Source organism: Delphinapterus leucas, chromosome 11 (genome assembly GCF_059928025.1).
Source record: "Delphinapterus leucas isolate spDelLeu-1000000601 "Yukka" chromosome 11, BTC_Dleu_Yukka2, whole genome shotgun sequence".
In the NCBI taxonomy this organism is placed as follows: Eukaryota; Metazoa; Chordata; class Mammalia; order Artiodactyla; family Monodontidae; genus Delphinapterus; species Delphinapterus leucas.
This window is the reverse complement of record NC_143139.1, coordinates 92,708,453-92,724,648: the sequence shown is the minus strand read 5'-3', so window position 1 is coordinate 92,724,648 and position 16,196 is coordinate 92,708,453. Positions and strand designations below refer to the sequence as shown.

General features: G+C 56.3%; 1 protein-coding gene across 5 annotated transcripts in view; it reads left to right on the top strand.

The window, feature by feature from the left end:
• The window catches only part of CSNK1E (casein kinase 1 epsilon), a 34,830-nt gene extending 19,389 nt beyond the window's left edge, over positions 1-15,441 (top strand). For 4 of the 5 annotated variants that reach the window (XM_089921325.1, XM_089921324.1, XM_022596597.3 and 1 more), the window contains exons 3-11: positions 3,567-3,677; positions 3,814-3,962; positions 5,279-5,507; positions 6,529-6,699; positions 7,997-8,145; positions 12,263-12,455; positions 12,576-12,715; positions 13,314-13,376; positions 14,267-15,441. In XM_089921325.1, the coding sequence (XP_089777451.1) occupies positions 3,567-3,677; positions 3,814-3,962; positions 5,279-5,507; positions 6,529-6,699; positions 7,997-8,145; positions 12,263-12,455; positions 12,576-12,715; positions 13,314-13,346 (1,175 nt within the window). In that variant the 3' untranslated portion in view covers positions 13,347-13,376; positions 14,267-15,441. Of the gene's footprint in view, positions 1-1,279; positions 1,386-3,566; positions 3,678-3,813; positions 3,963-5,278; positions 5,508-6,528; positions 6,700-7,996; positions 8,146-12,262; positions 12,456-12,575; positions 12,716-13,313; positions 13,377-14,266 lie in introns of those variants that run through there. The other variant, XM_022596599.3, reaches the window with a different exon arrangement.
• Positions 15,442-16,196: the final 755 nt, after the last annotated feature.

Sequence of the window (16,196 nt, the reverse complement as noted above, 5' to 3'; positions counted from 1 at the left end):
GCGTTCACTGCACCCGCTCCTGTCGGGCCTTTGCACGTGCTGTGACCACAGTCTGGGATGGTCCTGCTCACACAGCAGGAGCCCTTGCAGCCTTTCCTCCCACTGCATGGCCAGTGGACTGCAGTGAGCCCCAGCTCCCCCCCACCCCCACCCCCATCCTCACTGTTGCCTGGAAACGTGTGAGGCTCTCCCCAGTGATGAGTTTTGACGTGTCAAAAGCACTTTACAGTTTGCAAAGCACTTTCTCTCCCATTGCTCACTGGATTTGGGAATCCACTTTTTTTTTTCTTTTAAGTTTTAAGTGGTTCAGAAATGAAAACACAAAACCAAAAACCAAAACACAAAAACATGCTAAGTGAAAGAAGCCAGTCACAAAAGATCACATATTCTATGATTCTCTTTATATGAAATATCAGGAGTGGGCACGTCCATAGAGACAGAAAGTGGATTAGTGGTTGCCTAGAGCTGGGGCGTTGGGGGAGATGGGGAGCGACCACTAAGAGATGCAGGTGTTTTGGGGATGGTGAAAGTGTTTTAAAATTGATTGTGGTGTTGGTTACATGACCTTGTGAATATACTGAAAACCACTGAATTGTACACTTTAAAGAAGTAATTGTGTAGAATGTGAATAATGTCTCAACAAAGGTGTTGAAAAAAATGACAAGACGTAACATGGTATCAGAGAAGTGTCCTTTTCTCCTCCTGTCCTTATCCAACCCTGCCCAGTCTTGACTGGTTTCTCATGTTCCTTTTGAGTGTTTCTTTATGTTGATACAAACAAACACCGATACATATTGTTTCTGCACTTTTTTCTTTAACCACTGAAAGGAGAGCATATAATACATACTGTTGTGTACTTTGCTTTTTCGCTTCCTGTATCTTTGAGATCTTTCCACTTCTGCACCGAGAGAGCTTCCTCTTTTCTTTCTCCATTGTGTTCCGTTTTATGGATGGGCCTTTCTTTATTTAACCAGTCCCCACTGCTGGACATTTGGGTTGTTTCCAAGCTTTTACTGTTGCAAACAGCCTAAGTGGACAGCCTCGTCCAGGCCTTATTTTGCACTGTGCGAGGGTATCGAGTAAAGTCCCCAGAGTGGGAGCTGGAGGGAGCCGAGAGGCCTTGCAGCCAGGCTTCCCCGGTTCACACGGCGACCGCTGGGGAGGAGTGACCCCTCCCACCGAGAGCGCAGGCCAGCTTGGGTGGACGTGGTCTTTTAATATTTATTTATTCATTTATTGTGGCCGCTCTGGGTCTTGGTTGTGGTACTCGGGATCCTTAGTTGCAGCATGCCTGCAGTACTTAGTTCCCCGACCAGGATCGAAACCGGGCCGTCTGCATTGGGAACTCGGAGTCTCACCCGCTAGACAACCAGGGAAGTCCCTGAGTAAGCCATTTTTATACTAATGATTTCTTTCTTTCTCTGTGAAGTGTGTGTTTGAATCCTTTACCCTATTTCCTATGGAGTCATTGGTCCTTTTCCTACTGCTTTGTGGGTGCTCATATATTAGTGTGATGTTACCTCTTTGCTATTGATAAGAGTGTGCACTATTTCTTAGGACTTTGTTTCTGGTGTTTTTGCCGTGGAGAGGGATTCCTTTTTTTGGAGGAGGGAAGGGAGCCTTTTTTTTTTCTTTAATGGCTTCTGGATTTTAAGTCAGGATAAAAAGCCTTGCCTACCCCCAAATTAAAAGGCAGTGCTCCTTTCTTCTAACATCTCATTGTTTTACTTTTTTATTAAATGTATAAAACATGTCCATGGTATAAGGCATCCTTCCCAACACCCAGTTGGAGGGGGACATTACCTGTCACCTTGAAGGCCCCTGGTACCCCACCCCACCCCGTCCCGCCCTCTGCTTCCCCCACACAGAGGTAAGCACTATCTTGACATTTTAAGTTATTCTCTTCTGTTAGTTTTATCGCATGTTTATATCCCTAAACTATATATATTTCAGTGTTGTGTGTTTTGAAATTGAGACAATTAGAACTGTGCTTGCATCCTTCTGTCTCTTCCTTCCTCTTTTTTTTTCCTTAAATTGAGGTGAAATTCACACAAAAAATTAACCATTTTAAAAGTACACAAGTTAGTGGTATTTAGTACAGCCCGTGTTGTGCGACCACCATCCCTACCTAGTTCCAAGACGTTTTCATCACCCAGAAGAAAACCCTGCACCTATTAAGCAGGCCCATCCTATTTCCCCCTGCCCCCAGCCTGTGGCAACCACCAGTCTACTCTTTGTCTCCATGGATTCGTCTGTTCTGGGCATTTCATGTAATGGAATCAGACAGTATTTCTTTGCCCTTCGGTGTGTGACTTATTCACTGAGCGTAGTATTTTTAAGGTTCACTGATGTCACAGCATGTGTCAGTGCGCCGTTCCTTCTCAGGGACAGGCAGTCTGCTATCCATGCCTCTTTTGATGGACATTCAGGTGTCTCCACCTTCTGGCTCTTGTGAACGGTGCTGCTCCTTGCTGTCTGCACTCAGGGTTCAGATGCTGAGAGCCACCCGCTTAGCCATCGAGTATGCCTTCCACTGCCTGTGGCATCCCCGGGGCGCTTGCACCACCCTGTAGCCATCCTTCTGGTGCTGGACTTTGTGGTCTTTGTTGCTGTGCAGGTCCTTTTGTGTCCTCCTGGTGCTCACGGTTCTGAAGGGCATACACTTGAGAGTGGACTGGCTTGGCCAAGGGTTTGTGTGTGTTCAGCTTTACCAGGTAGAGGCCAACCTGGTTTCCGAAGTGGCTGAGCCAACTTACACTCCGATTTTTTCCCCCCGTACTATATTTTGCTCCACTTCGGACTTCCGGTGTGTGCTGGGCTGTCTTTTCTCAGATGCCAGTTATTCCAAGGACGTTTGTTGCATAGCCCCACCTTGTCCCCTGATTTGAGGTGCCGGCTTTATCCTGCCTGTCCTCAGTTCTTCCAGTCGTTGTGCCCTCCTCCGGACTTTCTCTGTTGTCTGTGTGCTAAGACTACACCGTTTAGTTGTGGCAGCTCAGTCCCGCTTGGCCCCGAGAAGGAGCCAGCCTCTCAGCCTAGCCCCCAGCCCTCCAAGTCAGCCCACCCCTTACTGTAGCTGGGGAAACTGAGGCCAGGTGCAGCGGGGATTTGGGTCTTTCTTGAGACAGTCTTGCCCCCCTCCCTTCTCTCCTCCTCATCCCCACACCCCAATGACCTTACCTGTCTTCAGCTCGGGAGTCCTCAGTAGCTCCCACGCTCCAGGATGAAGTTCCCCTTACTGGTCTGTGAGCGTTTTTCGGCTGTGCCCTGACCCCCCTCGCATCCAGCCTTCCTGCTGCCCCAGCCTCCGGTTCTCTGAATGGTCCATAGCCCTCACCTCCTTCCCCTGGCATGAGCTGCAGCTCTGGCTCTCCCCTCCCACCCAGGCTGGGTCGGGTGCCTGCTCTGTGTCCCACAGTCCCTCCGCTTCCCTTGGATACAGTGCCGGGCCCTCTGCACAGCCTCCCCCAAGGGGCGCTGAGCTGCTTGGGGGCAGACACTTAGTTGGTCCTGGTCTGGTGCTGCCTGCCCAGCTGAGTGTGACCCCGGTCCCTTGCCCCTGGCAGGTGCCAACATCGCCTCTGGTGAAGAAGTTGCCATCAAGCTTGAGTGTGTGAAAACGAAGCACCCCCAGCTGCACATCGAGAGCAAGTTCTACAAGATGATGCAGGGGGGAGGTGAGGGCTGGAGGGGGCTGGAGGGGGGCGGGGCCTGAGGAGCTCTGTGCATGTGCATGCTTACGCTCGTGGGAGGGGCCCTGGGGCTGGGCCGGGTGGGGAGTGACCGACCCTGACAGCCCTGCATCCCCCTCAGTGGGAATCCCGTCCATCAAGTGGTGTGGAGCCGAGGGAGACTACAATGTGATGGTCATGGAGCTGCTGGGGCCCAGCCTCGAGGACCTCTTCAACTTCTGCTCCCGCAAGTTCAGCCTCAAGACGGTGCTGCTCCTGGCCGACCAGATGGTGAGTCCCCCACCTACCCACTCGGGCTGGGGACTGGGCTCCCAGCTTCCCTTCCAACCTCCCCTGCCCCATCGTGCCAGTGGGCACTGGGTACCCAGCTGGAGGATGCTGGAGCAGGAGGCAGTGACAGCGACGTAGGACGGGCCTGGTTCCTGGACCAGGACCACGGGACCTTGACCATCAGCCATGGTTGGGGGGTAGGTAAGGAGGGGGTATTAAAATGCAGGCTCCCAGTTTCCACTCCAGACCTGCTCGGTTGGGCTTCAGGGCAAGGCCTGGGACCCTGCCCTCAGGTGAGTGTAAAGCCTGTTGTCACACAGACCTGGGTCCTGTCCCTGTGGGGTGACTGTAGGTGAGCTGCTGGGCTTCAGTCTCCTCAGGAGCGTCTTCCCTTTGCTGGGTTGTTGTGCGGTCACCTGGGATGCCACACGGTGCCTGGACCAGAGCAGGAGCCCACGGACGAGCAATGCTTAGGTCCTCAATCCCTTTATAAGTTCAAGGGAGGAAAATTTTAGGAAAAGAAAGTTTTAAAAGCATAGAATTCTAGCCCTGGAATGATACGTGGAGATCTTGTTACATAGGGGTCTGTAGCTGTGGCTGCCCTCCAGAACATCTGCAAACATCCTCCAGTTTTAGGCTAGATGTGTGTGTGCAGAGGAGGGTTGTCAGATTCTCATAGGACGGGAGACTCAAAAAGGGTCTAGGAGATACTCAGAAGCCTGAGGCCCAGGGAGGGGACCAACCTGCCAGAGGACCTATTGTGTGCCTATATGTTAATTTAAGTTTCCAACACATTGTTTAAAGGAAGACAAGGGCCTGTGTGTCCGCCTTACTTTGGTGTCCTCTGGAAGCCAGGGGACAAATCCTGTCGGTGTGCTCCATCTCTGTCACCCCTGCCAAGTTTAGGGTTCACTGGTCCTCCTGTTCCCCCCAGTCTGGTTGCCAGAACAGCCTTCGCGATGCCTCTTTGGTCCCTTGAGGGCCTCTCATGTCCTCTGTGGTGTAGAGCCAGGCAGGTGAGGCCTGAATGCCTTTCTGGGCTTCATTTCTAGATCTTGCCATTCGCTTTCCTGCCTTGCTCTCTTTCCTTTGTCACAGCGAACTTGATGAACTCTTCCTTCAGAGTTCCTCTCTACTGTCACTTCCTCCAGGAAGCCTTCCGTGACCTGACCCTTGAAACCATCATACATGGTGATTGCAGACTGATCTGGCCCTCCCCCCGGCCCGTGGCAGGGACCACGGATGTGTTTTCCATCTGTACGGCCCCAGCCCCTCTGTGGAACATGTGCTGAACGACTTGTTCTCCCCTCCCCCAGATCAGCCGCATTGAGTACATCCACTCCAAGAACTTCATACACCGGGACGTCAAGCCCGACAACTTCCTCATGGGGCTGGGGAAGAAGGGCAACCTGGTGTACATCATTGACTTCGGCCTGGCCAAGAAGTACCGGGACGCCCGCACCCACCAGCACATCCCCTACCGGGAAAATAAGAACCTGACTGGCACTGCCCGCTACGCCTCCATCAACACCCACCTGGGCATTGGTGAGTGAGTGAGGCCCGGGAGGAGAGTACACCCACGGGCTGCTGGCCAGGACCCTGGCTTTCCTTCTGCAGCCTGGGTTTATTCCCCTGGCTGGCCGCACAGGCAGGTCTTCTCTTTCACAAGAAGAGCTGTGGGGTGCTGAGCACCCGCCCTCTCGTGCCTTACTCATCCCTGCAGCAGCCTTGGTGCGCAAGGCTGTTTCCCCATTTTTTTTTTTTTATAAATTTATTTATTTACTTTTGGCTGCCTTGGGTCTTCGTTGCTATGCGCAGCCCTTCTTTAGTTGCAGCAGGCGGGGGCTACTCTTCATTGTGGTACGCGGGCTTCTCATTGCGGTGGCTTCTCTTGTTGCAGAGCACAGGCTCTAGGCGCGCGGGCTTCAGTAGTTGCGGCACGAGGGCTCAGTAGTTGTGGCGCACAGGCTCTAGAGCGCAGGCTCAGTAGTTGTGGCGCAAGGGCTTAGTTGCTCTGTGGCATGTGGGATCTTCCCGGACAAGGGCTCGAACCCGTGTACCCTGCATTGGCAGGCGGATTCTTAACCACTGCACCACCAGGGAAGCCCTGTTTCCTCATTTTTACGTGTGGGGAATGCTGGCTCACTGTGTGACACAGGTCGCTTAAGGTCATACAGCTTAGCAAGTGCCAGAGTCAGAACTGACCCCAGCCCTGTCTGATGCCACTGCTTGAGCCTTATCCGCGGGGTGGGCCAGGCAAGAAGGCCCCGGGGTGCCTACTGCATAGTTGCTGAATGAATGAGAGCCTGAGCTGGAAAAACTAGGCCTAAGTTGTGTTGGAAAAGCTCAGCCTCAGGCCCCTTCTCTGTAGAAGGGGGTGATAACAGTGCCTGTTCGTAGTGGGGCTGCAGCAAGCCAGCATGTGACGAGGTGGGGCTCGTGCTGGGTGCACGGGGGGGGGTTGTTCCCCTCAATCAAGGAGCATGTCCTGGAGAAAGGGATCCTGACTCCCACCAGCCGGGAGCCCAAGTGGACCCTGCCCCTCACCTCGTCCTTGACTCTGCAGAGCAAAGCCGTCGAGATGACCTGGAGAGTCTGGGCTACGTGCTCATGTACTTCAACCTGGGCTCCCTGCCCTGGCAGGGCCTCAAAGCGGCCACCAAGCGCCAGAAGTACGAGCGGATCAGCGAGAAGAAGATGTCGACGCCCATTGAGGTCCTCTGCAAAGGCTACCCCTGTGAGTAGCCCAGTGGGGCAGGTAGTTAGCCTGGGACCCCTGAGGCCCCTTCTGAGGGGCAGACGAGCCTGTCCTGGGCTACCACTGCCTGGCACCAGAACGTCAATCACAGGCTCTGCCACTGTTCAGGCACAGCTGGGAGGCCTGGCTGGTAAATAGCGAGTGTCCCCAACCCACACTCCGGCCTCACCTCGTAAGGGCTGAATGTCAGGAAGAACTCCAGACCTTCCTCTTCCTGGGAGTCTCCTTCACTACTCTCACGGAACACCTCACTTCTGACACTTCTGGTCACCAAAGATCTGGGGTTCTTTTCCCCTCAGCAGCCCATTCTCTGACACCAGCCGGGTGTCCTAGAGTTTAACTCAGTTCCGACACTATCTCCCTGGAGGTAGTGTCAGATCCCACAGGGTAAGGGCTCAGTCCCACAAGGCTGTCCCCACCACACTTCAGATGCCGGTCACGAGTCCAGGTTGCCACCTGTGCGTCTGGTTGTTGGGCTATAAATAAACCTGAGGTTCCCATGACTCCCTACTTGGGTTTGATTAATTGGGCTCACAGAAGTCAGGGAAGCACTTACTTGTTTACCAGCTTATTAAAGGATGTGGTAAAGGATACAGATGAACAGCCAGTGGAAGAGATAGGTAGGGTGAGGTTTGGGAGGGTCCCGAAAGCAGGAGCTTCTGTGCGTGGAGTTGGGGGGTGTCACCCTCCTGATGTGGATGTGTTCACCAACTGGGAAGCTCTCCAAACCCCATGCTATTGGGATATTTATGGAGGCTTCATCACGTCGGCATGGGTGATCATTAACTCCATTGCCAGCCCCTCTCCCTTCTCTAGAGAAGTGGGTGGGGCTGAGGGCTGGAAATTCCAAGCTTCTGATCATGGATTGGTCTTTCTGCTGACCTGCCCCCATCCAGGAGCCCTAACCCAGAGTCTCCTCCTTAGAGCAAAAGATGCTCCTACTGCTCTTACCACTTAGGCAGGTACAAGGGCTTTAGGGGCCCAGGGGCAGGAACCAATATGTATATTTCCTATTGTCTCACAAGGGTCCTCTCATGCCTCTGATTTTCAGAGGAGGAAAGGGAAGTTCTCCTCCTGTGGCTTAGAGTTCCCATCGGGCTCTTGACAGGCTGAAGTTCATGGATTGTTGTAGGGAGGACGGCCTCTTGGACCTTGTCTTGACCCCTCTTAGACCAGCAGTATCTGTAGGGACGGTGGCTGGGTGGGACTCCGTCGGCTGTCGGGGGCCCTGGGGGCACACGGGCCTCATGGTGACACCTTCTGTCCCCTCCACCAGCTGAGTTCTCAACATACCTCAACTTCTGCCGTTCGCTGCGGTTTGATGACAAGCCCGACTACTCCTACCTGCGCCAGCTCTTCCGCAACCTCTTCCACCGTCAGGGCTTCTCCTATGATTATGTCTTCGACTGGAACATGCTCAAATTCGTGAGTCACCTGGAGGCCGAGGCGGGCTTGGGGGACTGGACTGGGAAAGCCAACGTGACCCCGTAGCGGGCGGGGCTCCCGGAAGATGGGAGCTATGAGCCGGACAGTGCAGGTGACGTCACCGGGGTCCCGGAGCCCCCGTTCTCCTCCCACTCCAGCGTCGTCTGTGCTGACGGCACGTGCTGCTGCGGTCAGCGGGGCCCAGGCGGGGCACCACCTCCCACCACACCCAAGAGGGCCTGTTTGGGCCTCGAGTCCATCATGGGCGCCTGGATGGGTGGGGCCCGGATGGCGCTGGTGGGCCCCCCTGCTGTCTTGATCGTGGCCTACACCATCCTGCTCTTGTTGCTCTGTACCTCCCAGGTGGCGGCCTTCACTGAGGCCCCCTTGGCCTGCCTGGACCCCTTCATTGTGGTTTCCTTCTTCCTGGTCATGGGACCCTGGGTCTTGCTAGGCGCCTCCTCTCTGTCTCTCTCTCTTTCTCTCTCTCTCAAGAGTCTTGGGGGTGGGCTGGGGAGAACTGTTGTGGTCAGCTGGGCCTAGAGCTCCGGAATCTGTGAAATCCTATGTCTTGTTTCCCGTCTCTTCTGGAAAAGGGGGCTTCCTCGAGCCAGGCTCAGCCCCGTGACAGCGACGCTATTGCACTGCCCAGGCCCCGCCCCTGTGCCTGTGCCGGGTCCATGTACCCACCCACGTACTGGTAAGGACCCTCCGAGACCTAGCCTCCAAGACGTACCACTCGGCGGGGTGAGCACAAGAGGCTGAGCCCCTGCTGTGCTCTCTCTGTCCCTTCCAGGTGCCTGGCACCCCTGGGCACCCAGGACCCTCCAGATAGGCCCATGGAGGAGCTGCCCCCCCCACACTCCTGGCCTGTGGTCTGGACCTCAGGGCCCCAGTTCTGACATCCCCAGGTGTGCCTGAGCCCACCGGGGCTAGGCCCAAGGAGACATCCCTTGGCATGGTGGGAGTACAGTGGAGAGGCATGATGGAGAAGGCCCTGCTGCGAGATTCTTGGGGACAAATCGGCTGCCTGATGAACAGAGCCTGAAGGAGGGACGATGTTCACTGCCCTGGGGGGGCCTGGTGGCAATGGGCCCCAGGAGCAGCCTCAACGAGACCCTGTCGGTGGCCTCTGTATCGAACCTGAACTCATTAAACGCCGCTACATGTACTGCGTTCCATCGTGGCGTGCCTCTTGGTGGGTGCCCTCGGCCTGCCCCACCAGATGCTCAGGACCGAGGCCTTGTTCTCCAGGACGCTGGGATCGGCACTTGGTCTTGTGCCCCTCCTCCCTCTGGCTCTCAAACAGTGGCCTGGTACTGTTTCCTAAGGAGTGGGGCAGAGGTTGGGGGTCCCACAGGCCGAAGGGCCCCAGGGGTGAGAGATGGGCAGTGGGGCACCTTTCACCCCAGACCTTCCGGCTGGGAGCACAGCTGAGGGCCCGGGGCCAGCTCTTCTTGCCCCAGGGCACTGCTCAGGGCACTGCGCACCGGCTCATCCATGTAGAAAGTCATTCCTGAGCCTGGTTCTGGGCTGAGTTTGGCCCTTTTCTCGGTATAGCTCCAGGAGTGGATTTTGCATCGTCCAGGCCTGTGCCCTTCAACGTGGTAGCCACTGGCTACCTGTGGCTAATTTTTAATTAAAATTAATTAAAGCTGAAAACGTACTTCCTCAGTTGCATTTGGCACATTTAAAGTTCTCAGGAGCCACAAGCGGCTGGCTAGTGGCTGCCATACCCAGCAAGGCGGATGTGAACATACCCATCATCACAGAAAGTTCTGTGGGACCTGCTACTCCAGATGGCTCCTCACAGAGCTTCTCATGGGACCATCCAGCCGACAAGATCTCGCCTCAGACCAGGCCGGGAGCACGCTCTCCACCCATTGCTGGCACGCTGACCCCTTCCTGGGATTCCCTGAGAGACAGGCCCTGGACTCAGAAGCTGAGCAAAGGTGCCAGCAGCCTTATCCTGCCCCGATCTCTGACTTGAGGGCCATCGTACTGGATAATTGGGCACCTTTGACCCCATCACCACTGTAGTGAGCTCAACCGCCTCCTGCTGCCCTGGCAGAAGTATCTGCAGACACATGATGGAGACCTTCCACACTTTCACCTCAAGACCAAGCCCCTCCCACATCACCCCTTCCCCCCTGCAAGAAACCTTCATCAGCACCTACCAGCAGGCTGGACGCCATGCTGGACGCCGTGGGCCACAGACTCTTCCATGGGAAGGATCCTGCCCTTGACTGAGAACTTCCCTCCTTGGAGTGGCTGCCTCGTATCGTTTGGCATCAGGGCCCTGGAATCCCCGGATACCCGGAGCCTGGGGTGTTGCTCTCAGCACACAGAGCCGCTGTGTCCCGAGGCCTAACTAGCTGGCCAGGTGGAGGCTCGACACAGCCAAGGACGGGGGTCCATGCGACATTGGTGAATGCTTGTGTGACTTTGATGTTGACCTTTTTGTGTTTTCACATGGGCAAATGAAAAGCCAAGAGACCTCCCTGGTGTGCGTTTCTTGAGGCATCACTTGGGTTGGTTGGAAATGGAGAGAGTAGCTCACCTCAGCCTGCCGCGGGCCTGAGCCTGCCATTGGCCTGAGCCTCCTGAGGTCACAAAGGGCAGGGGCTCCAGCCTTCCGCTCATCCATGGCCCCCGGGCTGTGCAGCTCTGAGTGAATCCCTTGGCTTCACTGAGCCTGAGTTTCTCCCACCAGGGAGTGAGTTCATACCTGCCTTGTGGGGTTGATGTGCCCTCTGCCCATGGGATGGGATGTTTAAGGAGTGGCTGCTGCAGCTCATATCATAGGTTTTGCTGTGCTTCTGGCCGGACATTCTCTTTGCCAGTCTGTAATTGAGTGGGTGGGAACCCGGGGTGAGGAGTGGAGGTCGGGAGATGGTGCCCTGGTGCTTCCATCTTCCAGGCTTGTGGGTGGGAGGGCTGGGAATGTGCATCCCTAGAATGTTCTGCTAAGTCCTCTGGGGGTGCGGAGAGCAGAGCGGGACTGGGTGGCGGAAGCCTGGGTTCACACCCCAGCTCTGCTCTGAGCTGTGTGGCCCCAGGAGGGTCCTGAGGCCTCTCTGGGTCTTGGTTCTTCAGTAGGACTCAGGGATCATTCTGATCCCCAGCCGCTATCTCTCGGAATTGCTTAAAGTCAAAGGGCCACCCCTACCCCATCTCCCAAGGACAGCAGGGCCTTCTCCGCCAGTTCTCTGGGAGAGACAGGGTTGCAGGAGCCCACACCCCGTGGCCCGTGAGCAGGCCCCCAACTCGGCCTGCAGGTCTCTCCACAGATGCGGCCTCCCTCATGCCAGCCCCCGCCCTTCCCTGTGGACGACCCCAGGACCAATTAGGCAACGCGGCCTGGCGCCGCTCCCATGCCGCACTCCTCTCTGGGCCTTCCTCCTTTCCTCCTGCACTGGGGGTGGCCGTGGCCAGACGGCAGAGCCCCCAGGGGCTCACGCACCCCTTCTGCCACAGCCTGCCTGCTGGGCCTCTTTTTCTTCCATGGGGCATCTAGCCCATTCCTTCTCCAGCTCCCATCCCAAGGCAGGCAGCATCTGTGCGGGTCCCCCGGGCCTCTTGGTTGTGGTCCCCACAGCACCTGCCAGAAGCCATTGCCAGGTCCAGGGGCAGGGGAATAACAGCCCTTTGAAAAGATTCCCTGGCTAGGCACTGGGAAGCCTGGTTTGAGTCCTGGCCCCACCTTCAGCTAGCCTTGTAACTCTCTCTCTGGGCCTCTGAACACCTGCCTTGCTGTATTTGGAAACCTTGAGGAGCTGGGGCCCCTCTGTACACGGAGGGGACCCAGGTTGGGAGGGCCACGGAGTACCCTTGGTTGTCTTGGGGCATGCGACCTCCCTCTGCCCCTCGGGCCCAGTTTCCTCTTTCCGGGCAGTTGTGTGTCTTTGTTTCTCTGTGCGGTGTGATCATGGGTCATTTCCAGGTCTCTTGGGCTTCCTGCTTTGTGGGGAGGAGGTCGGACCAGAGGGTTTCTGAGATGCCACTTCCCCAAGACGCCCACCTGGCCTGCCTCCCCCTGCTCTGACCCCGAGGGAGTGCCAGATCCCGGAGCACACTGACCTCGCAGGGCTGACCAGGTCTCATGTCACACCCACAGGGTGCAGCCCGGAACCCCGAGGACGTGGACCGGGAGCGGCGAGAGCACGAGCGCGAGGAGAGGATGGGGCAGCTCCGGGGGTCCGCCACCCGGGCCCTGCCCCCTGGCCCACCCACTGGGGCCACCGCCAGTCGGCTCCGCAGTGCGGCCGAGCCTGTAGCTTCCACCCCTGCCTCCCGCATCCAGCAAGCTGGTGAGCAGACACCTTGGGCAGTGCGCGGGGGCGGGGGGGGGGGGGCGTGGCCTGGGGGGGGGCGCGGGGCGGCCAGGGCCCCAGGTACTGAGGGCAGCTTCCCCCCGCTTCGCCCTCCAGGCAATACTTCCCCCAGAGCGATCTCACGGGTCGACAGAGAGAGGAAGGTGAGCATGAGGCTACACAGGGGCGCACCCGCCAACGTCTCGTCCTCCGACCTCACTGGGCGGCAAGAGGTCTCCCGGATTTCAGCCTCACAGGTGAGCTGCCCTCACGCCAGCCCTTCTGTGCCTCACAGCCGAGCCAGGAGAGGTAACCGCCCCAGCAGGCGGTAGAGCTGGAACCCAGCCCTCTGCCAGGGGCCCAGCCTGCGTGGGCGGCGGGGCGCTCACAGAGGAGGGGCTCGTGGCCCCTGCCATCAGCGAGCCCCCGCCGTCCCGGTCAGCACAGCATGGAGGGATGGGTGGACCCTGTCGGCTGGCCCCACTTAGGGGCCATGTTTGGGCTAGGGAAGTTGGGAAGGGGGAATCCGGGGTTGCCCAGGGAAGGGGTCCGGCAGAGGTGGGCAGGAGACCTGCTCTGGGCCTCCTGCCTGTGGTGGAGGAGTCTCAGCAGGACAGGCCACAGGCTGGGAGTCCAGCGGCTCCATTCACGTGTGGCCTTGAGCAGCTGCTTTGCCGCTGGGGGCAGGGTTCTTGTCTTACAGAACAGAGACATCCTGGGTCCTTGAGATCACGTACCCCTGCCCTTGGCTTGAGGGGCTTGGGTTGGGGGTGGGGCTCCATGGTGGGGAGAGACTTGCCGAAGTGCCGTGGCCAGCAGCTCACCCCTCCCACCTTTCTGCCTCCCTTCCCAAAGACAAGCGTGCCATTTGACCACCTCGGGAAGTGAGGAGCCACCATCGGACCAGTATTTGCTTAGGTGAGCCGATGTCTGCTGCAGACGTAGCCCCGTCAGGTCTGGAAACACCCACGGCCCCCTGGAGGAGCCCAGTGTGTGCGCTGAGCGGGCCCGGCCCACGCCAGCTAACTTCTGCTGGAAAACTCCCTCTTGCGTGGGGCAGTCCTCCATCCCCGCTTTGCCTTAACTATTCTGGAAGGTTGGTAGCAGGGACTGAGCCTGGGGCCCCACACCCCGACCTTCTTCAGGGCTCTAGCCTTGTCCCAGCCTCTGGGCCGTTAAACGCTTCGTTCATGCAGAGCACCTAAGACAGGGCCCTGTACTTAGGAGTTTATCTGCTGTCAAAGAAGGCCCTTGGTGGCTCCGCAAGCCCAAGAGAGGCCCTCTGGCTAGTGTGAGCCTCTATGGAGCTTGTGGCTGCCCGAGGCCTTGAGGTGGGATGTCGCAGCTCTGCACTCGGGCCCCACTTGGGAACCCGCTTGGGGCTCCTTTGGCGGTACATAGGGGGATGTCGGAGCTCCCTGGGGAATATGTACATGGCTGGCAGCGGCTTACATTTCACAGGCTTGACCTCGCACCAGGACATCTTGAGTACGATCTGCTTTTTGGAAATGTATTCCAGAGGTAGCTCTGGGGCATAAATCGGAGTTTACCTTCGTCAGACCTCAGGCCCAGGAACCAGTCCATCCGTGGCAGGGTGGGGCAGATGTGTGGCTAGGGGTTGGCTGCTCACCAAAAAGAGGGAGAGAGGCTCTGTGTCTTTTCTGTGAAAATGGAGCACCTACTTTGTGCCCCAGAGAGGGACCAGCTCAAAGCCTCGGGGGCAGGAAGACAGGAGCTGAAGGCCGCTGGCAGATGGGTAGCCAGAGGCAGATGTGCACCTGATCTGTCTTCTCTCTCCCCCTTTCTAGTGTCTTCACTGTATTTTCTTTTAAAAAAACAACAAAAAGATGGGGAAAAAAAAACCACTCGAACAAAAAGAAAAAAAACCCAGCACAAAACCAACGATGGATTCTATTTCGAGTCTTTTTTTTTTTCTTTTTTTGCCAATGGCAAGAAGATGGGATGCCCTCGGCATAGAGGATCCTCGTCCCTTCACACTTCCCGCTGCCCACAGCCTTCAGGCTGCCAAACGCTCCCAGACATCAGGCTCCACTTGGCGGACGCCACGGCCCTGCCACGGCCGCCGCCTGACATGGCTGGGAGGGGGACACTTCTGCACTGGAGCTGCAGCAGGTCCTCACGGGCCCTCAGGAGGTGGCCTGAGGAGCTGGGGGAATGGATTGGTTGGTCAGAGGCAGGTCCCACTGGGTGTCCATGAGCCTTGGGACCACGGGAGACGTGTGCAGCCTCACCCCCCTGAGATGACGGCCGCCGGCTTTCTGTGTTGGGCTTTTGCCAGTGCCCCCCTCAGCGTTTGGGTCCCTTCTTTGCCTGTCCACAGAGACCTTGAGGAGGGGGTGGTGAGGCAGGGGGGCCAGGAGTCCTTGTGGGCGTGTGTGTATGTATCTGACCTGTATCTCCCAGGACAGCAGGTGTGCCGCCCACCTGCCAGGCCGACTTTGTGTTCTCATGCCCCTGACAAGGACATGGGGGTGAGCGGTGATCTCCATGTCCCTCAAGGAGGGCACAGAGGGTCTTTGACAGCACCGACCCCTGAGACTGTCATAAGCCTGTGGTCCCCCTTTTCTGGTCTTAGGGCAGAATCTGTGGAGACTGCTTCCAGAAGGCATCTGGCTCCTGGGTTATAAATTAATTCCCTGGTCCTGACACTCACCTGGGGTCAGGCCTGGGCACTGGATTTATCCATCCTGCCTAGTTAACACTCGTTTTTACTTTATTTTTGTTTGTTTTTTTCCATGTGTGTATTTCCTAATTTATTTACCTCTGTTTCCCCTTTATTTTCTTTTTCTTTTTTTTTAATTAAAGAGCAAAGCTTTTTATTACTTTGTAATTTAAAAAACAAAAAAAATACTGATGAACTTTGGGGGGAATTTTGTACTTTTTTCCTGTGTAAATATTGGACTTTTTTGAGCTTTATTGTGGTTGTTAATTTGAAGTAATAAAGTAGAAAAGGGTAAAGTGACATGGGCAGCCCTTGGTCCACCCACCTCTTTGCTCTAGGGGCTTCTGTCCAGCAGACCTGGGAGCCGGGGATGGCTGAGGACACTCGGAGAGTACTTGGTGCCTCCCTGGGACTGTTTTAACCCTGTGCTTCAAAGACCACACACAAACCACCTGGGGACCTCGTTAAGAAAAAGCAGCTTCTGACTCAGGAGGGCTGGAGTGGGGCCTGAGAGTCCGCATCCGAACAAGTTCCAGCTCATGTCCACAGCCCAGGACCACACTGAATAGGAAAGTTCAAAACGCTCTTCACGTTATCTTATCCACAATTCTGAGTTATCTTAGCCATTAATTCTGAGTTAGGTGTTAATCTCCCTGCCTTCAGATGAAGAAACAGTGTGAACGTAAAATAACTTGCCCAAGACCACAGCTCTCCTGGGTCCAATGGCACCTGTGCCACAGATGAGCCTGGGCAGTTCCTTCAGCCAAGCTTTGATAAAGGAACAGCCCTCAGCCTTGGCTGCCTTTGTCTGGCCAGCTTATACAAGAATTTGTCTAGCAGTCCATGTTTATCCAGCACACGTTACTTTCCTGCTTCTCATTCATTAACCCAAAAGCCACTGTTGCCACGATCTCCACTCACAGCAACAGCTCAGCCTGGGGAGGGGGTGGAGGGCTCTGAGAGACGGCTTGTAAGTCCTGGGCATCGCTCAAAACCCTCATAATTCAGGTCCCTTCCAGTGCTGGCATTCGAAGACCCTATGACCCCACAGCCTG